The 18,322-nt window shown below is 41.1% G+C and overlaps 1 protein-coding gene across 2 annotated transcripts in view; it reads right to left on the bottom strand.

Moving 5' to 3' along the window:
• The window catches only part of ZMYM6 (zinc finger MYM-type containing 6), a 44,924-nt gene extending 27,296 nt beyond the window's left edge, over nt 1-17,628 (bottom strand). For both annotated transcript variants that reach the window (XM_053575155.1, XM_053575156.1), the window contains exons 1-4: nt 16,792-17,628; nt 16,457-16,623; nt 5,564-5,648; nt 4,295-4,544 (exon numbers count right to left, since the gene is read on the bottom strand). In XM_053575155.1, the coding sequence (XP_053431130.1) occupies nt 4,295-4,544; nt 5,564-5,648; nt 16,457-16,549 (428 nt within the window). In that variant the 5' untranslated portion in view covers nt 16,550-16,623; nt 16,792-17,628. The remainder of the gene's footprint in view (nt 1-4,294; nt 4,545-5,563; nt 5,649-16,456; nt 16,624-16,791) is intronic.
• Between the last annotated feature and the right edge of the window lie 694 nt (nt 17,629-18,322).

Here is an 18,322-nt window from a genome sequence, read left to right on the forward strand (position 1 = left end):
GCTGCAAAGATAAGATCTGTCACTTTGACCTAATCCAAAGGAATGTTTCATAGGCTCTGAAGACAATGCCAAATCAAGAAATCAAAAAAAGGGCGGTGCCTGTGGCTCAAGGGGTAGGGCGCCGGTCCCATATGCCGGAGGTGGCGGGTACAAACCCAGCCCCGGCCAAAACCCAAAAAAATAAAAATAAATAAATAAATAAATAAATAAAGGTTGCTGTGAGCCATGTGATGCCACGGCACTCTACCGAGGGCGGTACAGTGAGACTCTGTCTCTACAAAAAAAAAAAAAAAAAAAGAAATCAAAAAAAATTTTGAATAAGAGCAGCATTATGGCAAAAAGTCACTGATAAGGGTGACTACTTATAAGAAAACATGGATCTGGGCAGCGCTTGTGGCTCAGTCGGTAAGGCGCAGGCCCCATATACCGAGGGTGGGGGGTTCAAACCTAGCTCCGGCTGAACTGCAACCAAAAAAAAAAAAAAAATAGCCGGGCGTTGTGGCAGGTGCCTGTAGTCCCAGCTACTCGGGAGGCTGAGGCAAGAGAATCGCTTAAGCCCAGGAGTTGGAGGTTGCTGTGAGTTGTGTGATGCCATGGCACTCTACCGAGGGCCATAAAGTGAGACTCTGTCTCTACAAAAAAAAAAAAAAAAAAGAAAACATGGATCTGTATGTATGTATTGTGTGTGGTATGTTCTTTAAAATTCAATTCCGTTTATTTATTTATTTGTTTATTTTTTTTATTTTTTTTTGAGACTGAGTCTCAAGCTGTCGTCCTGGGTAGAGTACCATGGTGTCACAGATCACAGCAACCTCAAACTCTTGGGAGTAAGCGATTCTCTTGCCTCAGCCTCCCAAGTAGCTGGGATTACAGGCGCCTGCCACAATGTACGGCTATTTTTTTGTTGTTGTTGCAGCTGTCATTGTTGCTTTTTTAGCTGGCCCGGTCTGCATTCGAACCCACCAGCCTTAGTGTATGTGGCTGGAGCCCTACCCACTGAGCTACGGGCACCACCTAATTCAGTTTATTTTGATGTTTGATATGTTGAAACAGAGTCTTTAAAAACAGAAAACTAGGAAGCAGAAAGAGGGAAGGAGGGAGGGAGGTGGGGCCTTGGTGTGTGTCACACTTTATGGGGGCAAGACATGACTGCAAGAGGGACTTTACCTAACAATTGCAATCAGTGTAACCTGGCTTATTGTACCCTCAATGAATCCCCAACAATAAAAAAAAAAAAAAAAAAACCCAGAAAACTAAATTTACTCTTCAGTTAAGTTTCATGTGAATGACATAAAAGTGTTAAAGTAAGGTGTTAGAAGGGCATTTTACAACAAAACTAATTTTGAATACATAAGTAAAATATAAAGTCACCCTCGGTAGAGTGCCATGGTATTTCAGCTCACAGCAACCTCAAACTTTTGGGTTCAAGCGATTCTTTTGCTTCAGCCTCCCAGGTAGCTAGGACTACAGGTGCCTGCAATAGTGCCCAGATGGCACTTTTTTAGAGATGGGGTCTTGCTCTTCCTCAGGTTGGTCTGGAACTTGTGAGCTCAGGCAATCCACCCACCTCGGCTTTCCAAGTGCTGGGATTACAGGCTTGAGCCACCATGCCCAGACTACTTTTTCCTTTTTATCGTTGGAAATTTCCATTTTAGCTGGATCTACTTTTATCTAATTTAGGTCAACACACTAAGCAGATTAACTCTCATATACCTCTATCTCTAAAGACAAAATGAGACCTAGATATTATACATTTGTGTACATATTAATATTCATTGTAAACAATAATACATAATGATATGCATTTTATTATTTTCACAGGATCCCATTTATCAAGCACTTACTATATGCCAAGCCATCTGCTATCATTGTCTCATTAAAATCCCAAGAAGCAGGTATATTTTACTGATGAGAAAGTGAGACTTAAAACAGTTAAATATCAGGCCAGCATGGTGGTGGCTCACGTCTGTAATCCCAGCACTCTGGGAGGCTGAGGCAGGTAGATTGCTTGAGCTCAGGACTTTGACACCAGCCTGAGGGAGAGTGAGACCCCCTCCCAACTGCCTCTAAAAACTAGCCTGTCACACCTGTGGTGCATATTACAGGGGTATTTGCGAAACTTGGTAAATGTAGAATGTAAATGTTTTGGCACAGTAACTGAGATAACGCCGGAAAGGCTATGTTAACCACTGTGATAAAAATGTGTCAAATGGTTTATGAAGTGAGTGTATGATGCTCCATAATCATATCATTGTATACAGTTATGATTTAATAAAAAAAATAAAAATAAAAAAAAATAAATAGACCATACCTACATATACCTCTATGCAATGATCATTTTAACTTAATTTTTATTAAATCATAACTGTATACATTTATGGGGTACAACATGATGATTTGAGATACAGTGTGGACTGCTTAAATCAAACTAATTAACATAACTATCACCTCACTTATTTTGTGAAATGGCATTTATTAGTTGTTTTGAAGCAATAATCATTTTTATAGACTAAGATAAATTAAAACTATATTTTTAAACTAAAAAAATAAAAACTAGCCTGACGTTGTGGTAGGCACCTATACTCCCAGCTACTAGGGCACCTGAGGCAAGAGAATCACTTGTGCCCTAGAGTTTGAAGTTGCTGTGAGCTATGTAATGCCACGGCATTCGACCAAGGGCAACAAAATGAGACTCTGTCTCAAAAAAAGTTAAATAGCCAAAGGTCACAAAGATAACAAGATACAGAGCTGCACTCTAAACCCAAGCTCTTCTTTTGCTATATGTTAGTGACTACAGACAACACACTGTATTCCTGGAATTATACTACCACAGAAATAGGCAAAACAAATCAAATTCTTCAAATGTCCTAAAGTTGAGAATGGTTTTTGTGACTTTGGTGCTGTTTTTTTACTCTCTACATCTAAGCATTATTATAAAGCAAAAATGATCCAAACAAAAGCTCACAAGGACATGAGAAATAAATGGATATTTCTGTGACTACTTAACCTTATAAAAAATTAAATAATTTTAATTATTATTAAAAAAGAGGTATTATTCTGTACTTCAACAACTTTTTTTTTTTTTTTTTTTTGAGATAGAGCCTCAAGCTGTCACCCTGGGTAGAGTGCTATGGCATCACAGCTCACAGCAACCTCCAACTCCTGGGCTCAAGCGATTCTCCTGCCTCCGCCTCCCAAGTAGCTGGGACTACAGGCGCCCGCCACAACACCTGGCTATTTTTTGGTTGCAGCCTCCATTGTTGTTTGGTGGGCTGGGGCTGAATTTGAACCCACCAGCTTAGGAGTATGTGGCTGGTGCCTTAGCCGCTTGAGCCACAGGCACTGAGCCTATACTTCAACAACTTTCAAGGTAACTGTTAAAATACTTTTATATGGTTATTGCCTACAATTACAGGATGCTTTGTTGTTTCTTTCCATAGCAAAATTTAAACCAGGGAGACAGAAAACTGGTTTAGGCAATACTCCTAACACCAAGTCACTTATTACTGTTTCAAACTAGAATGTGGGGCGGCACCTGTGGCTCAGTGAGTGGGGCGCTGGCCCCATATGCCGAGGGTGGCGGGTTCAAACCCAGCCCCGGCCAAACTGCAACCAAAAAATAGCCAGGCGTTGTGGCGGGCGCCTGCAGTCCCAGCTACTCGGGAGGCTGAGGCAAGAGAATCGCGTAAGCCCAAGGGTTAGAGGTTGCTGTGAGCCGTGTGACGCCACGGCACTCTACCCGAGGGCGGTACAGTGAGACTCTGTCTCTACAAAAAAAAAAAAAAAAACTAGAATGTGCAAATTCCTCTATTAACTAAAAAGCTATTTCCAAAGAAATGTGCTAAAGATATTCAAAGATATTCAAAGTAGCAACAGCATGTTTGAACTTAACTACATATACACTTTAAAAAGTAAAGTAAAGGCCGGGCGTGGTGGCTCACGCCTGTAGTCCCCACGCTGTGGGAAGCCGAGGCGGGTGGATTGCCTGAGCTCAGAGGTTCGAGACCAGTATGAGCAGCAGTGAGCCAGAGTAAGACCCTGTCTCTACTAACATCAAAAACAGCCAGACATTGTGGTGGGCGTCTGTAATCCCAGCTACTGGGGAGGCAAGGGGACAAGGCAATGGGACAGAGCATCAGCAGAGGAAGAACATTTAAAAAAAGAAGAAAATGAACAAAAAAAAAAAAGTACTTCAAACGAAGACGAATGAACAAGCAAGTTGAAATTAAAAAAAAAAAACAATAAAAGAATTAAAAAGTAAAGTAAAAAAAGGATGTTATTAAGAATTTTATACTTGGAGCAGTTTGCGCAGGTCTTCCTGGGTGGAGGTGGTAGGCAAACAGGTGAAGAATATCCCGTGATACATCGTGTGGAACAGAAGAGCTGAGTAGATCCCGTCTTATGATAAGCAGTTTGACCCTTATACAGCATTTTTTTACAGCCAGAACAAAAAACCTGAATAGCTACAGCTGGAACTGAAGGAAGCAACTTATTTGGGCCAGATGATGCAAGAGAAAACTGAAAGGCTGGGGTCAACTGCTGAGCTATGAGAACAAAATGAGAAGGAAAAAGTTTTAGTATCAACACAAATGCACACACATTCTCCTTTTTTAAGAACAAATTCCCCGAATCTTGAAACCCAATACTTGTGAGGCAATAAGCACTCTAAAAGAGAGGGATTTAATTTGTTTTTTTTATCATGAGCCATAGGAAGAACCACATTTAAGGGCAGCACCTGTGGCTCAGTGAGTAGGGCGCCAGCCCCATATACCGAGGGTGGCGGGTTCAAACTCAGCTCCAGTCAAACTGCAACAAAAAAAAAAGCCAGGCGTTGTGGTAGGTGCCTGTAGTCCCAGCTACTCGGGAGGCTGAGGCAAGAGAATCGTCTAAGCCCAAGAGCCAGAGGTTGCTATGAGCTATGATGCCAATGGCGCTCTACCGAGGATGACAAAGTTAGACTTTGTCTCTAAAAAAAAAATAAATAAAAAAGAACCACATTTAATTCTATAACCCAATTCTCACATAAATATATATTTGGGTACATGTGTATAACTTAATAAATGGAACAGAGATTTCATGAAACAATACATTTCCTTACTACATGTATCACATTCTGATATTCTATTTCATTTCTTTAAATGCTGGTGAAGACCAGCAGCTACCCACAGCTCAAAAAATTTAACTCTAGGCTCAGTGTCCATAGCTCAGTGGGTAGGGTGCTGGCCACCTATACCAGGGCTGGCAGGCCTGGCCCAGGCCTGCTAAAAAAACAACAATGACAACTGCAACAAAAACGTAGCTGGGCGTTGTGCTGGGTGCCTATAGTCCCAGCTACTTGGAAGGCTGAGAATCACTTAAGCCCAAGAGTTTGAGGTTGCTGTGAGTTATGATGCCACAACACTCTACCAAGGGTGACACAATCAGACTCTGTGTCAAAAAATAATAATAATAATAATTAACTCTAAAGGAAAGGAAAGGCATACATGAAGAGGTACTTTGCCTCAATTTTACTAATCACAATAAACAAATATTAATTATAATTTACTATACTTCTATTTCTTACCAAGAGGACTGTCACTAACTGAAAATACAGCACTAATTTTCAGTTCACTTTCTTGGGGTTTTGGCTGCTGGGCATGTCCATACTCCTTTCAAAAAAGAGGAAAAAAGAGAAATGAATATGCAATGTATCTAAGTAAACTAGAAATTCAAGCAAAAAAAATAATTCTACTGTATTCATGTGTTATATTCTAATCATAATCATCTTCACAAATTTCTCAAAAGTCAAAATTTGCAAGTTGTTAGATGAGATTTAATCTTTACAAACAATCTTTCAGAATTGGAGAATCTTTCATAAAAGTTATATCTTCTATTCAAATGTAACCTTGATATATGGGTGTAATATAAGGCTTTTCTAACACTGAGCACTCCATGTTTTTTAGTCTATTTTAAAAGAAAGCAATAAGTAAAATTAAATCTGAAGGATTTAGAGTTTGGATCTAAATTAGTGATTTTAGTGAAAAGATTCACAAGCTATTATATCTGCTAATGCCAGAAAAGATACAAGAGTTTCAATGCAATTACTCATTATACGTACAATCATCATAGCCCAAATCATATTTACCCTTATTATTTCAAATGTTTTAAAATAAAATATAATCACAAAACAAATTTTTAAAAATATAAATACCTATCTTGAAAAGGACTGTCCTTTATTCTAACATCACAAGATCTTTATTTTTTTTTAAGTCTTACTTGTTTAGAAACAATAGTGATAAGATTAAAAAAGAAAAGAAAACCAAAAAAAGGAAAAAAATTTTTAAATAGTGTTAATAGGGCAGCACCCATAGCTCAGCGGGTAGGGCGCTGGCCACATATACTGAGGCTGGCAGGTTCAAACGCAGCCCAGGCCAGCTAAAACAACAACTGCAACAACAACAAAAAATAGCTGGGCATTGTGGCTGGTGCCTGTAGTCCCAGCTACTTGGGAGGTGGACGCAAGAGAATCGCTTAAGCCCAAGAGTTGGAAGTTGCTGTGAGCTATGACATCGTAGCACTCTACCCAGGGCGACAGCTTGAGACTCTGTCTCAAAAAAAAAAAAAAAAAAAAAAAGCATTAATAAATGCTAGTTGTATTTTTAGTCTCCCTATACTTATGAAAATAAGTGACAATGTCAATCCAAACTTAGTTAAGAAATGACTCTAGACTATTAAATGCCAATAACTAGAAATCGTTGCATTAATTCATTACTTTCCATGAGAGGTGTTGCCTATAAGAAAGAACTTATACTGTCTTTGTAGATGAGGAAAGTAAAGCTTAGACATATTTAGCAACTTCCTCAAGCTTACAAAGGCACTAAGAGCTGGAAGGGAATCAAACCCTTGTTTCAAAGCTCATGCTACCACCTCATAGATATGCAAACATAACATGATTACTACCATTAATTCAAACCCTGGCCCCCAAGTGAAATTAAGTTCCCCTGCTGTAGTAACCTCCATTTCCTGTTTCTCATAGCACTTACCATAACATACCTTTTTTTTTTTTAGACAAAGTCTCCCTCTGTATGAGAGTATGTCGCCCTTGGTAGTGTGCTATGGCGTCACAGCTCACAGCAAACTCAAACTCTTGGGCTTAAGCGATTCTCTTGCCTCAGCCTCTCAAGTAGCTGGAACTACGGGCACTCCCCACAACACCCGGCTATTTTTTGATTGTAGTTGTCATTGTTGTTTGGCAGACCTAGGCTGGATTCGAACTTGCCAGCTCAGGTGTATGTGGTTGGTGCTAGCCACAGATGCCGAGCCAACACATCTTTTTTTTTTTTTTTTTTTGAGACAGAGTCTCTATCTAGGTAGGGTACCGTGGTGTCATTGTAGCTCACAGCAACCTCAAACTCTTGGGCTTAAGCAAACCTCTTGCCTCAGCCTCCCAAGTAACTGGGACTACAGACACCCGGTTGGTTTTTATATTTTTAGTAGAGAAGGGATGTCACTCTTGCTCAGACTGGTCTTGAACTCCTGAGCTCAAGCAATCCACCTGCTTGGGCCTTCCAGAGTGCCACTGCGCCCGGCCTTCATCTTTATTTGGATGATAATTTGATTAAGGCCTAACACTCCTCTACTCCACTGTACACACACTAACCTAAAAGGACCATGTCCACTATGTACACAAACCATATCTATTTTTCACCTCTGTACTCCCAAAGCGTAGCATAGTTAACACAACACAGTGAAGAAGACTGTGGGTTCCAACAACAGGCAGAAACAGATGAGACATTAGCTCCTTACATATTTAATCTTTCTTAGTTTCCAATTTCCTTATCTATAAAATAAAGATAATATTAACTAACCCACAGAGGCATGGTGGGTTAAAAACCGAAACAGTTTTAAGAGGGGTGAGGAACCTGCAACTTTGGGGCCACGTGTGGCCTTTTGGATCCCTGAGTAAGATCTTTTGACTGAATCCAAATTTTACAGAACAAATCCTTTAAATAAAGGGGTTTGTTCTGTGAAGTTTGGATTCAGTCGAGAGGCCACACTTGGGGATCTGGAGGGCAACATGTGGCCTTGGGAGCCCAGGTTCCCCACCCCTGCTGGGTGGTAAGCATCTATCTTAATTGACTTCACATATATCATCTCATATATATGACACTGCCAATGTCTTCTTGGTTCTGTTACTTCTATTCATTTCTTCTTCTTAGTAACTGTAATCAACTGAATTGTCTCCCCAAAATTCCTATGTTGAAACCCTAATTCCTAAAGTATTTGGAGGTGGAGCTTTGGGGAGATAATTAAGGCATATGGGCAGAGCCCTCATGAATGGCATTAGTGTCATTATAAGAGGAGGCAAGAGAGCTAGCCAGGCTCTCTCCACCTTGGAAGGCTACAATAAGAAGTTGGCTGTCTGCAGGCCCTAACCAGAACACAACCATGCAGGCACCCCAATCCCAGACTTTCAGCCTCCAGAACTGTGAGAAATAAAATTCTGTTGTTTATATAAGCTACCTAGTCTATGGTAATTTGTTATAGCTGCAATGGCTATGACAGTAAGACAGTATCCTTCACGGATCTTCCTATATTCACCCTTAAAATCAATGGTTCCCAAATTCAGTGGCATAAGAACCTCCTGGCGGTCCTGTTAAAACATAGATCCTTAGGCTCCAGCCTCAGAGTTTCTGAATCAGTAGGAGAATATACATTTCTAACAGGTTCCCAGGGAATGCTGAAGCTGCCGGCTGGGGGACTACTTTCAAGCCTTAAATTAACCCAGTTTACAGATTTCTACCCTGAGCTCTACTCTTTTTACTCTTGTTCTCTGAACAATCTCATCCACATCCGTGGCTTCAAAATCACATATAGGGTTGCTAGATTTAGCAAATAAAAATATAAAATGCCGGGTGGCGCCTGTGGCTCAGTGAGTAGGGCGCCGGCCCCATATGCCGAGGGTGGCGGGTTCAAACCCAGCCCCGGCCAAACTGCAACAAAAAAATAGCCGGGTGCTGTGGCGGGCACCTGTAGTCCCAGCTACTCGGGAGGCTGAGGCAAGAGAATCGCTTAAGCCCAGGAGCTGGAGGTTGCTGTGAGCTGTGTGATGCCACGGCACTCTACCAAGGGCCATAAAGTGAGACTCTGTCTCTACAAAAAAAAATATATATATATAAAATGCCCAGTTAAATTTGAATTTTGACTAAATCACAAATAATTTTTAGAAAAAGTATGTTCCAAGTACTACATGCAGAATACTTACATAAAAATTGTCATTTCTGTGTGATAGTCTGTGTGACAGTCAAATTTAACTCAGCATCCTACATTTTATCTGGGAGCTCTACACTTCCAGGTAGCTAACTTTTCTAATTTATAAATCCCAGGTGCCTCCTAGTACAATTACCAATTGAATGTCCCACAACCCCCTTAAACACAACAAATCCCAAACTACTCTTATTATTTTCCCCAAAATCTGTTTTAGCACCTCAGTAAATGGTATCACTAGAAACCCATAAGCATTCCTGGACTCCTCTCTGACCCTCTTGCTCCATATACAGTCTCTAAATTTGACCAACACTACCTAAACATTTAAAAATCTATTCTTGGGTGGCGCCTGTGGCTCAAGGAGTAGGGCGCCCGTCCCATATGCTGGAGGTGGCGGGTTCAAACCTAGCCCCGGCCAAAAAATAAAAAAAAATCTGTTTAAAAATCTATTCTTTGGGCTGGGAGCAATAGCTCATGCTTATAATCCTAGCATTCTGGGAGGCCGAGGCACAAGGATTGCCTGAGCTCAGGAGTTCAACAGCAGCCTGAACAAGGGTGAGACCCCATCTCTACTAACAATAAAAAATTATCTGGGGAGCGGCACCTGTGGCTCAGTGAGTAGGGCGCCAGCCCCATATACGGAGGGTGGTGGGTTCAAACCCAGCCCCGGCCAAAAAAAAATAGCCGGGTGTTGTGGTGGGCGCCTGTAGTCCCAGCTACTCGGGAGGCTGAGGCAAGAGAATCGTGTAAGCCCAAGAGCTGGAGGTTGCTGTGAGCCGTGTGACGCCATGACACTCTACCGAGGGAGGTAAAGTGAGACTTTGTCTCTACAAAAAAAAAAAAAAAAAAAATTAGCTGGGTGTCATGGTACATACTGTACACATCAGCTACTCAGAGCCTGAGGCAGAAGGATTGCTTAAACCCAGGAGTCTGAGGTTACAGTGAGCTATGATGCCACTGCACTCTACCAGGGCAACAGAGCAAGACTGTCTCAAAAAAAAAAAAAAAAAAAAAAAATCTGGCTCAGTGCCTATAGCTCAGTGGGTAGGGTGCCGGTCACAGGGCAGGTGGGTTCAAACCCGGCCAGAGCCTGCCAAACAACAATAACAAGTACAACAAAAAAACAGCCCGGCCTTGTGGTTGGTGCCTGTAGTCCCAGCTACTTGGAAGACTGAGGCAAGAGAATCACTTAAGCCTAAGAGTTTGAGGTTGCTGTGAGCTGTGACACCATGACACTCTACCAAGAGCAACATAGTGAGATTCTGTCTCAAAAAAAAAAATCTCTCCTCTTCTCCCACTTTATTATTGAAATACTCAACTGTTACACACCTTCTCTTGTCCTTCCATGACTTGGCACATGCTGTTTTCTCTGTCTGAAACTCGTAATCACTGTTATAACTCAATTGCTACTTGTCCTGTGAATCCTTCCTTTCCAGACAGATTTAGGGTTCCTTCCCCTATGTTCCCAAGGCACCTTACACAATTTTTGTTTTATGAGCAATAAGGTAATACTATGATTCTGTATCTGCATAGAGGTGGCAGAAAGCAATAGAAAGAATACTAATTTAAAACCACCTAAAACTAAGTTCCTGGCCAGATGTGGTGGCTCATGCCTGTAATTTCAATACTCTGGAAGGCTGAGGCAGGAGTATCACTTAAGCTCAGGAGTTTAAGACCACCCTGAGCAAGAGTGAGATCCTGTCTCTACTAAAAACAGAAAAAAATTAGCCAAGCATTGTGGCAGGTGCCTGTAGTCCCAGCTACCTGGGAGGCTGAGGCAGAAGGATCACTTGAGCACAGAAGTTTGAAGTAGCTATGAGCTAGGCTGATACCACAGCATCTAGCCTGAGCAACAGAGTTGTACTCTGTAAAAAAACAAAAACAGGCCGGGTACAGTGGCTCATGCCTGTAACTCTAGCACTTTGGGAAGCCGAGATGGGTAGATTGCTGGAGCCAAGGAGTTCAAGACCAGCCTGAGCAAGAGCAAGACCCCATCTCTTAAAAAAAAAAAAACAGCCGGGTGTTGTGGCAGGTGCCTGTAGTCCCAGCTATGTGGGAGGCTGAGAAAAAAAAAAACAAAAACAACTAAATTCCTATTCCAGCTCTGATGATCTTTTGAGTTTGGATAATACTTAACTTCTTCTTTTTTTTTTTTTTTTAATACTTAACTTCTGCTTGCCTTTGTCTCCTCATTTGTAAAAGAGGGTAAGGAGGCTCGGTGCCTGTAGCTCAGTGGCTAGGGCGCCAGCCAATACACCAGAGCTGATGGTTTCAAATCCAGCCCAGGCCTGACAAACAACGATAACTACAACCAAAAAATAGCGGGGCATTGTGGTGGGCACCTATAGTCCCAGCTACTTGAAAGGCTGAAGCACGAGAATCCCTTAAGCCCAAGAGTTTGAGGTTGCTGTGAGCTGTAACGCCATAGCACTTTACCAAGGGTAGCTCTGTCTCAAAAAAAAAAGAAAGAAAGAAAAGAAAAAAGAGGGTAAGGATACTCCCCTTCTATGGCTCTAGGGTTTGAATGAGTATGCATAAGACATGCTTAGCACAGCTTCTGGCAAGGCAGTCAATAAATACTACCTCTCTCATTCCCATAACTTTTCCTCTCCATTACACAATCAATTGCCTTGAGAGTATTTGTAGCTCCTCTGAAAGCAAAGTAGCTAATACAGTTTACCATTCCTGGTTAAGAGTTTGAGCTCTTGAACCAGACTGCTGGGGTACAAATCCTGGCTCAATCATCCACTAGTTGCAAATTAGTATCTGTGTCTCTGCTTCCTCATGTGTAAGATGGGAAGAGAAACAGGACTTAGGATTGTGAGCATCAAATGTAAACTGCTTAAACTTAAACAGTGTTTAAGTGTTATAGATTATAGTAGGCAGGAATAAAACCTCATTGAGTAAATGAACAAGAGCTTAACTACAAACAACTTTAATATCCAAAATAGACTCTTATATGTAGCATATCAGAAAATATTAAACTTTTTTTTGTTGTTGTTGTTGAGACAGAGTCTGATTGTCATCCTTGGTAGAGTGCCATGGCATTTTAGCTCACAGCAACCTCAAACTCCTGGGCTCAAGTGATCTTCTTGCCTCAGCCTCCAGAGTAGCTGCGACTACAGGAGCCTGCCACAACACCTGGCTAGTTTTTAAGGAGGGATCTCGCTCTTGCTCAGCTGATCTCAAACTCCCAAACTCAGACAATGACCCGTCTTGGCCTCCCAGAGTACTAGGATAGGTGTGAGCCACCATGCCCAGCCTATCCTGAACATTTTTGAGCTCGTCTATGTGCCAATATTCAAATGAGATTTCATCAATGCAACATGGAAAACAACATACATAATTTGTTCAATTGGCCTTTCTATCATACTCTGCACCTTCAATAATGAAAAAATATAGCCTATTCACATGGAAGAATCAATATAAACAAATGAGAACTAAGGAGGTCCCTATCCATGCCAATTTATAATCTAACCTGTTAGGGAGATGAACATTATCACAATTTTTATATGCAGAAAGAACAATGAACTTATAGCACAATACATGCATATTTGTTAAGTTTATATATTTCAGACAAGGTATAATGAATGAAATACTGGGTCTGGAATAAGAACAAAGTGGTTTGTCCCTATCTCACCATGCAACACTGGTGCAGTCACTTATTCATACTCAGTTTCCTTATCTGGGAAACAGAGGCTCTTTCATTCCAATTATTGAACAGGTACTTTGTGCCATGGTAGAAATTGGGGATTCAGGTCAAATAAGACCAATATTCTCTGGCTTAAAGAAACTGCTATCATATGAAAGTGCGATGGTACTACATAATAGAAAAAAAGAGAATGGCTAATTCGACTTCCGAGTGACAGCATTTAGACTGTATCTTAAAAGAGGGGAAAAAATTTGCCAGCCTAGTTTATTTCTTTTTTCACAGGGAGCAAAGGCAAGGAAATAAAATCCAAGAGAAGATGACTTTGAGTGAACTTCAAATAGTCCACAACAGCAGATTACAAAAGATAGAATAAGGGATGACACTGAAGGGGGAAACAAAAGGCTATGCATGATAGCTGGATGGCACGCTAAAAAATGCATGCTTTATGAAACAAGAGGAGACAGGGTCTTTAAGAGGAGTAGTATCATCAGACTATATGCAATGGCATCACACGGCCATGTTTCGAAAGGGTATGTGATCAAGGGAAGGAGAATGAGCAGGGAACTATTATAAAAGTCCAGATGAGAAATAATGAAATAGGGAGAAAAATAAAAGGAAAGTTACAAAAAAATTTAAAAGGCAGAATCCACAGAACCTGGCAAAAGAATGGTTACTTTTGGCAGAGAAAGAGGAAGAATTTACCATCTGGAGGGAAAATAAGTGCCATGGATGCCACCATTCCCTAGCCACATCCTATAGATACTATCTCAGAACCCTTCTCACCCAGCACTCTAGGAAGGCATGGAGTTCAAGAGTGAAACAAAACCTATCGGACATCCCTGTGCTGGAGTGATACTGCAATGAGGGGGTATAAAAAATAATTTTTTTAAATTATTTTAATTATATATATTATCTTGTATTTATGTTACTATTATAGCTATCTTTTTTAAATATTGTTGCTTTACTTATACAATAAAGTCAATAACTATAAAGCTAAAGAATTGTCAAAGACGGAAAAAAAGATGTTTTTGCCAAAACAATTAACTAGTCTCTCCTCACTGATTTCTGTACTTTCTAATCTGGATCTCTGAGGGGGAGCCAGAATGATCTTTCCTAACACAAATCTTTCATCTTACTTTCCCCCTTAAAACCCTACAATGGCTCCCCAAATGCTTTTAGGATAAAAACTAAAATTCATTCCAATTTTGAATTGGAATGAGGCCTACTAATAAGGCCTACTAAGTTCTGAATAATCTGGCTTCGAACTATGTACAGAGCCTTCTCAAACAAGCAGGATAGCACAGGATAGAAATGAAAGCTTTTCTTTCATTTATTGTTATTAATCAGGCCCAGGTGAGGTTCAAACTCGCCACCCCAGGTGTGGGAGCCAGTGCACTAACCACTGAACCACAGTGTCCAGCTTGGAGTATAACTACCTGGATTTGAATCTAGTCTTTGTCATTTACTACAATCTATGGTAAACTGTTTGATCTTTTTGTGCTTTATTTTCCTCCTTGGTAAAATAGGGATAACAATAATGGGGCTTTTCCATTTATTTTTATATACATATATTCATGGGGTACAAGTGCAATTTTGCTACACTGATATATTGCATTATAGTGAAGTCAGGCCTTCACTGAACCCATCCCTGGAAAAAAGGTACCACATGGTACCACCAAGCAACCTCCCATCATCCACCCCTCACTACCAATCTCCAGGTTTCCACTGTCCTTCATTCCAACCTTTACTTCCATGTAAACAGATTATTTAGCTGCCACGCATAAGTGATAGCATGCAGTTTTTGTCTTTCTGTGTCTGTTTCACTTAAGATAATGGCCTCCAATTCCAACCACATTGCTGCAAAAGACATGATTTCATTCTTTTTTATGGCTGAATAGTATTCCATGTATATAAATACCACTTTTTTTATCTAGTCCTCCATTGATGAACGCCTACATTGATTCCATATCTTTGCTATTCCAAACAGTGCTACAATAAGCATCAGTGCAGTTTTCTAATAATATGGTTTTGAAAATGATGCTTGACATTCTTAAGCACATGTAAGTATAAATAAGTTAATATTAATGTCACACACTACATATTATAATGATATTTACTACATATTAGAATATTAATATTTTCTATTATTATTATTGTTGTGATCTTTTCTGTTCCAGGCTTACTGGTCCTGCAGTTCTTCAAAAGAACCATGCATCTTTGCAACTCAGAACTTTCCTACTTGTAATTCCTTCAGTCTGGAACACTCTCCTCCATGACTTAAGCCTATCAATTCACTCTTTATAATTCAGCTCACAAATCCTTCCCTCAGAGGCCTTTCCTAGCCATCCACAACCCCTCAGCCCCAACCAAACCTAGGTCAGATTCCCCATTTTAGGCTTCTTTTCCAGAGCAACTATCACAGTTTGTAATTATACAGAGGGTGTCAAATATATATACATTTTAAGAAAGGAAAAAACTTTGACTTCTGCTTCTGATTGATTTCTGCAATCACAAGAGATGTTCAACATGACTTGTATTCATCTTTTGTTATCTTTGGGTATTACAATTTTAATAGTTTCTTCCTTTCTTAAAATATAGAACGTGGCTTTTTGCCTGTGGCTCAAGCGGCTAAGGTACCAGCCACATATACCTGAGCTGGCAGGTTCGAATCCAGCCCAGGCTGCCAAACAATAATGATGACTGTGACCAAAAAATAGCCGGACGTTGTGGCAGGCACCTGTAGTCCCAGCTACTTGGGAGGCAGAGGCAGGAGAATCGCTTGAGCCCAGGAGTTGGAGGTTGCTGTGAGCTGTGATGCCACAGCACTCTACCCAGGGGGACAGCTTGAGGCTCTGTCTCAAAAAAAAAAAAAAAAGTACAACGGGCGCAGTGGCTCACGCCTGTAATCCTAGCACCCTGGGAGGCTGAGGCTGGTGCATTGCCTGAGCTCAGCAGTTAGAGCCCAGCCTGAGCAAGAGCAAGACTCCATCTCTAAAAAATAGCCAGGCATTGTGGCGGGCACCTGTAGTTTGATTTTGCTGTGAGCTGTGACACCATGGCACTGTACAGAGGATGAAAAAGTGAGACTCTGTCTCAGAAAAAAAAGAAAAAAGCATACTTTTTTTTGGCACCATCTGTATATATTATTTGATCAATTACTTGTGCACTCTCTCTCTCCTCTACTAACCTATAAGCTCTATATGGAAAAGGACTAAGCTGACTTTACTCACTTCTGGATCCCCAGAGTTTGGCAGAGTAGACCAAAAATATTTAACTTAAAGGAAGCTATTATCAAATACAAGAGAATTTTTTTGGAAGTGCTAAGTATGGAAAAATGATAACACACATTACCTTCCTTTTACAAAAAGAAATACCACATAGTTACCAAGATCTTTCATTCAAACAGCAGAAAATCTGATTTACCTACTCAATGGGGGAAAAAAATCAGTTTGCTTTGTTTTGACTTATAAACCAGAAACCGACTAATTAGTATTTTTCAATTCACCAAACAGTAAAGGGAATTAAAAAAAAAATTTTAGATCAAATTGAAATGCTTACTTGGGCATTGTCAGGTTCTTCTTTAATTTTGTCCAGAAGCCCCTGCTGTGGTGCCATTGCTTTGTCTTGTTCACCATCCAAAGGTTCTTTCATTCTAATTTCTTATGTAAAGGAGTTCCCCAGGCTAACCCTAACAGATTTCTTCAGGGTAATCAATAACTGAATACCTAAAACACAACATAAAGAATTGGTACTCGGGTGTATTCTTTCTTTCTTCTTTGTGTGTATCTATATTAAAAGCTTTGGGTTGAGGACACGGCATCAGGGCTCAGCATTTGAAAAACAACTCCATTGGTTTTCCCTCTTTTCCTGAATTTTGCTCCTTTGGTACGTACCTCCATATATGACAATAGTGTTCCAACAATAGCTCTCACTTTTCTATTATCTTTAGGGACCAGCAGTCTGGTCTTTTATGTATGTTGAATGTAGTTGAGGGAAGTTAGATTGGCAGACCAAAACATGGGAGGAAGGTACCAAGCTCTAAAAAGAACGGATTCAAAAAACACAAGTTTCCGACTCCATGAAAATGAGTCCACACCAGCTATTATTTCTCAAGCGGGACACAACAATCTCCCTTGCCCTTGCCTCTAACTCAACCCTCTCTGGAAACTTGCCGAAGGACCCCATTTCTTGGCCTAACGCTGGATCAGAGATCAAGATGCCATCCATCGCAAGTGAACAATAGGTATGCCCTTTCTTAAAGTAAGTCGCTTGCAACTTTCAGAGTCTCCGTGGGGGTCAGGCCTCTCTGAACCCCGCTTCTCAATCGCCTTCCTGGAGACAAGAAACTCTACTTGCCTTTCAGTAGGATCCCTTCCCCTAAAAGTAAACGTACTAATGACAACGAATTAAACCTGAAATTTAAATAAGAAAAACTCTGCAAAGTTGTCTTTAACCAGTCAAGTCAGGCACGGAAATGGGCGACTGGTTTAAGATGCAGTTCTGAAAAAAAGATGAGAACTTTTGACCACTTGCCACAGTCACAATCTAGGCGCGTTCATCCCCCCTCCGAGTATCGCTTGCGTTCGCAAATCCTCGTTCCCACCAAGAATTCCCACGTCCGTCACCGAGGACGTACGCGGTAACGCAGACTCGGAGGGAGAGCACGAGACCCGCAAGCGCCTGTCACCCCCGTCCCTGAGGCGAAATCTGCAGCCCAACCGCACAGCCCTCCTGGCGCCGCCCCCTCCCGCACCGCCTGGTCACGTGGCGCAGCCCCTGCCCCGCCCCGCTCGCCCCTCCCGTTGCCAGCGCTGTTGCACCTATTTTCTGTTGCCTCCTTGCGCCCGGAGATGCACTGGGCGGGGAACGATTACTAGAATTCAAGGACTCCGCACCAGTACAAGGATTTTTTTCTCATACTGGAATTCCGACGGATCCATCGAAACGCAACACCGAAACAACCGCGCGTGCGCAGGCTTAGTCTCCGCCCACCTTTCCCGTCATGCCCCCAAACAGGGTTGTGTGGCCCTTCCCAGCATTCCTCTTTCCTCAGAAATCGTTGACTTCTTAAAGAGACCAAGGCTCAATTGTGAAATGGTGAAGGAAAGAAAGGGTTTGGAGAAGAACATCAGGAGTGTTGGAAGGACCTGTAAGTTTGCCGCACCATTCTTTAATGCCCATTTCCAGTAAGGTGGCCTGCTGAGAAAGCAGGGTATTAAATAATACCTGATATTTATTAAGCCAAATGCTTGCTAGGCTCTTGACATGTATTATCCCACTTAATCCTCACCACAGCCCAAAGAGGTATATACATTTTTATCTCTGAAGAGATTAACTTATCCAAAATCAAGATTTGGCTTCTATTATTATCATTATCATTATCATTATTATTATTCAACATCATTGTGGAGCTACGTTCATGAT

Source organism: Nycticebus coucang, chromosome 22 (genome assembly GCF_027406575.1).
Source record: "Nycticebus coucang isolate mNycCou1 chromosome 22, mNycCou1.pri, whole genome shotgun sequence".
NCBI lineage: Eukaryota > Metazoa > Chordata > Mammalia > Primates > Lorisidae > Nycticebus > Nycticebus coucang.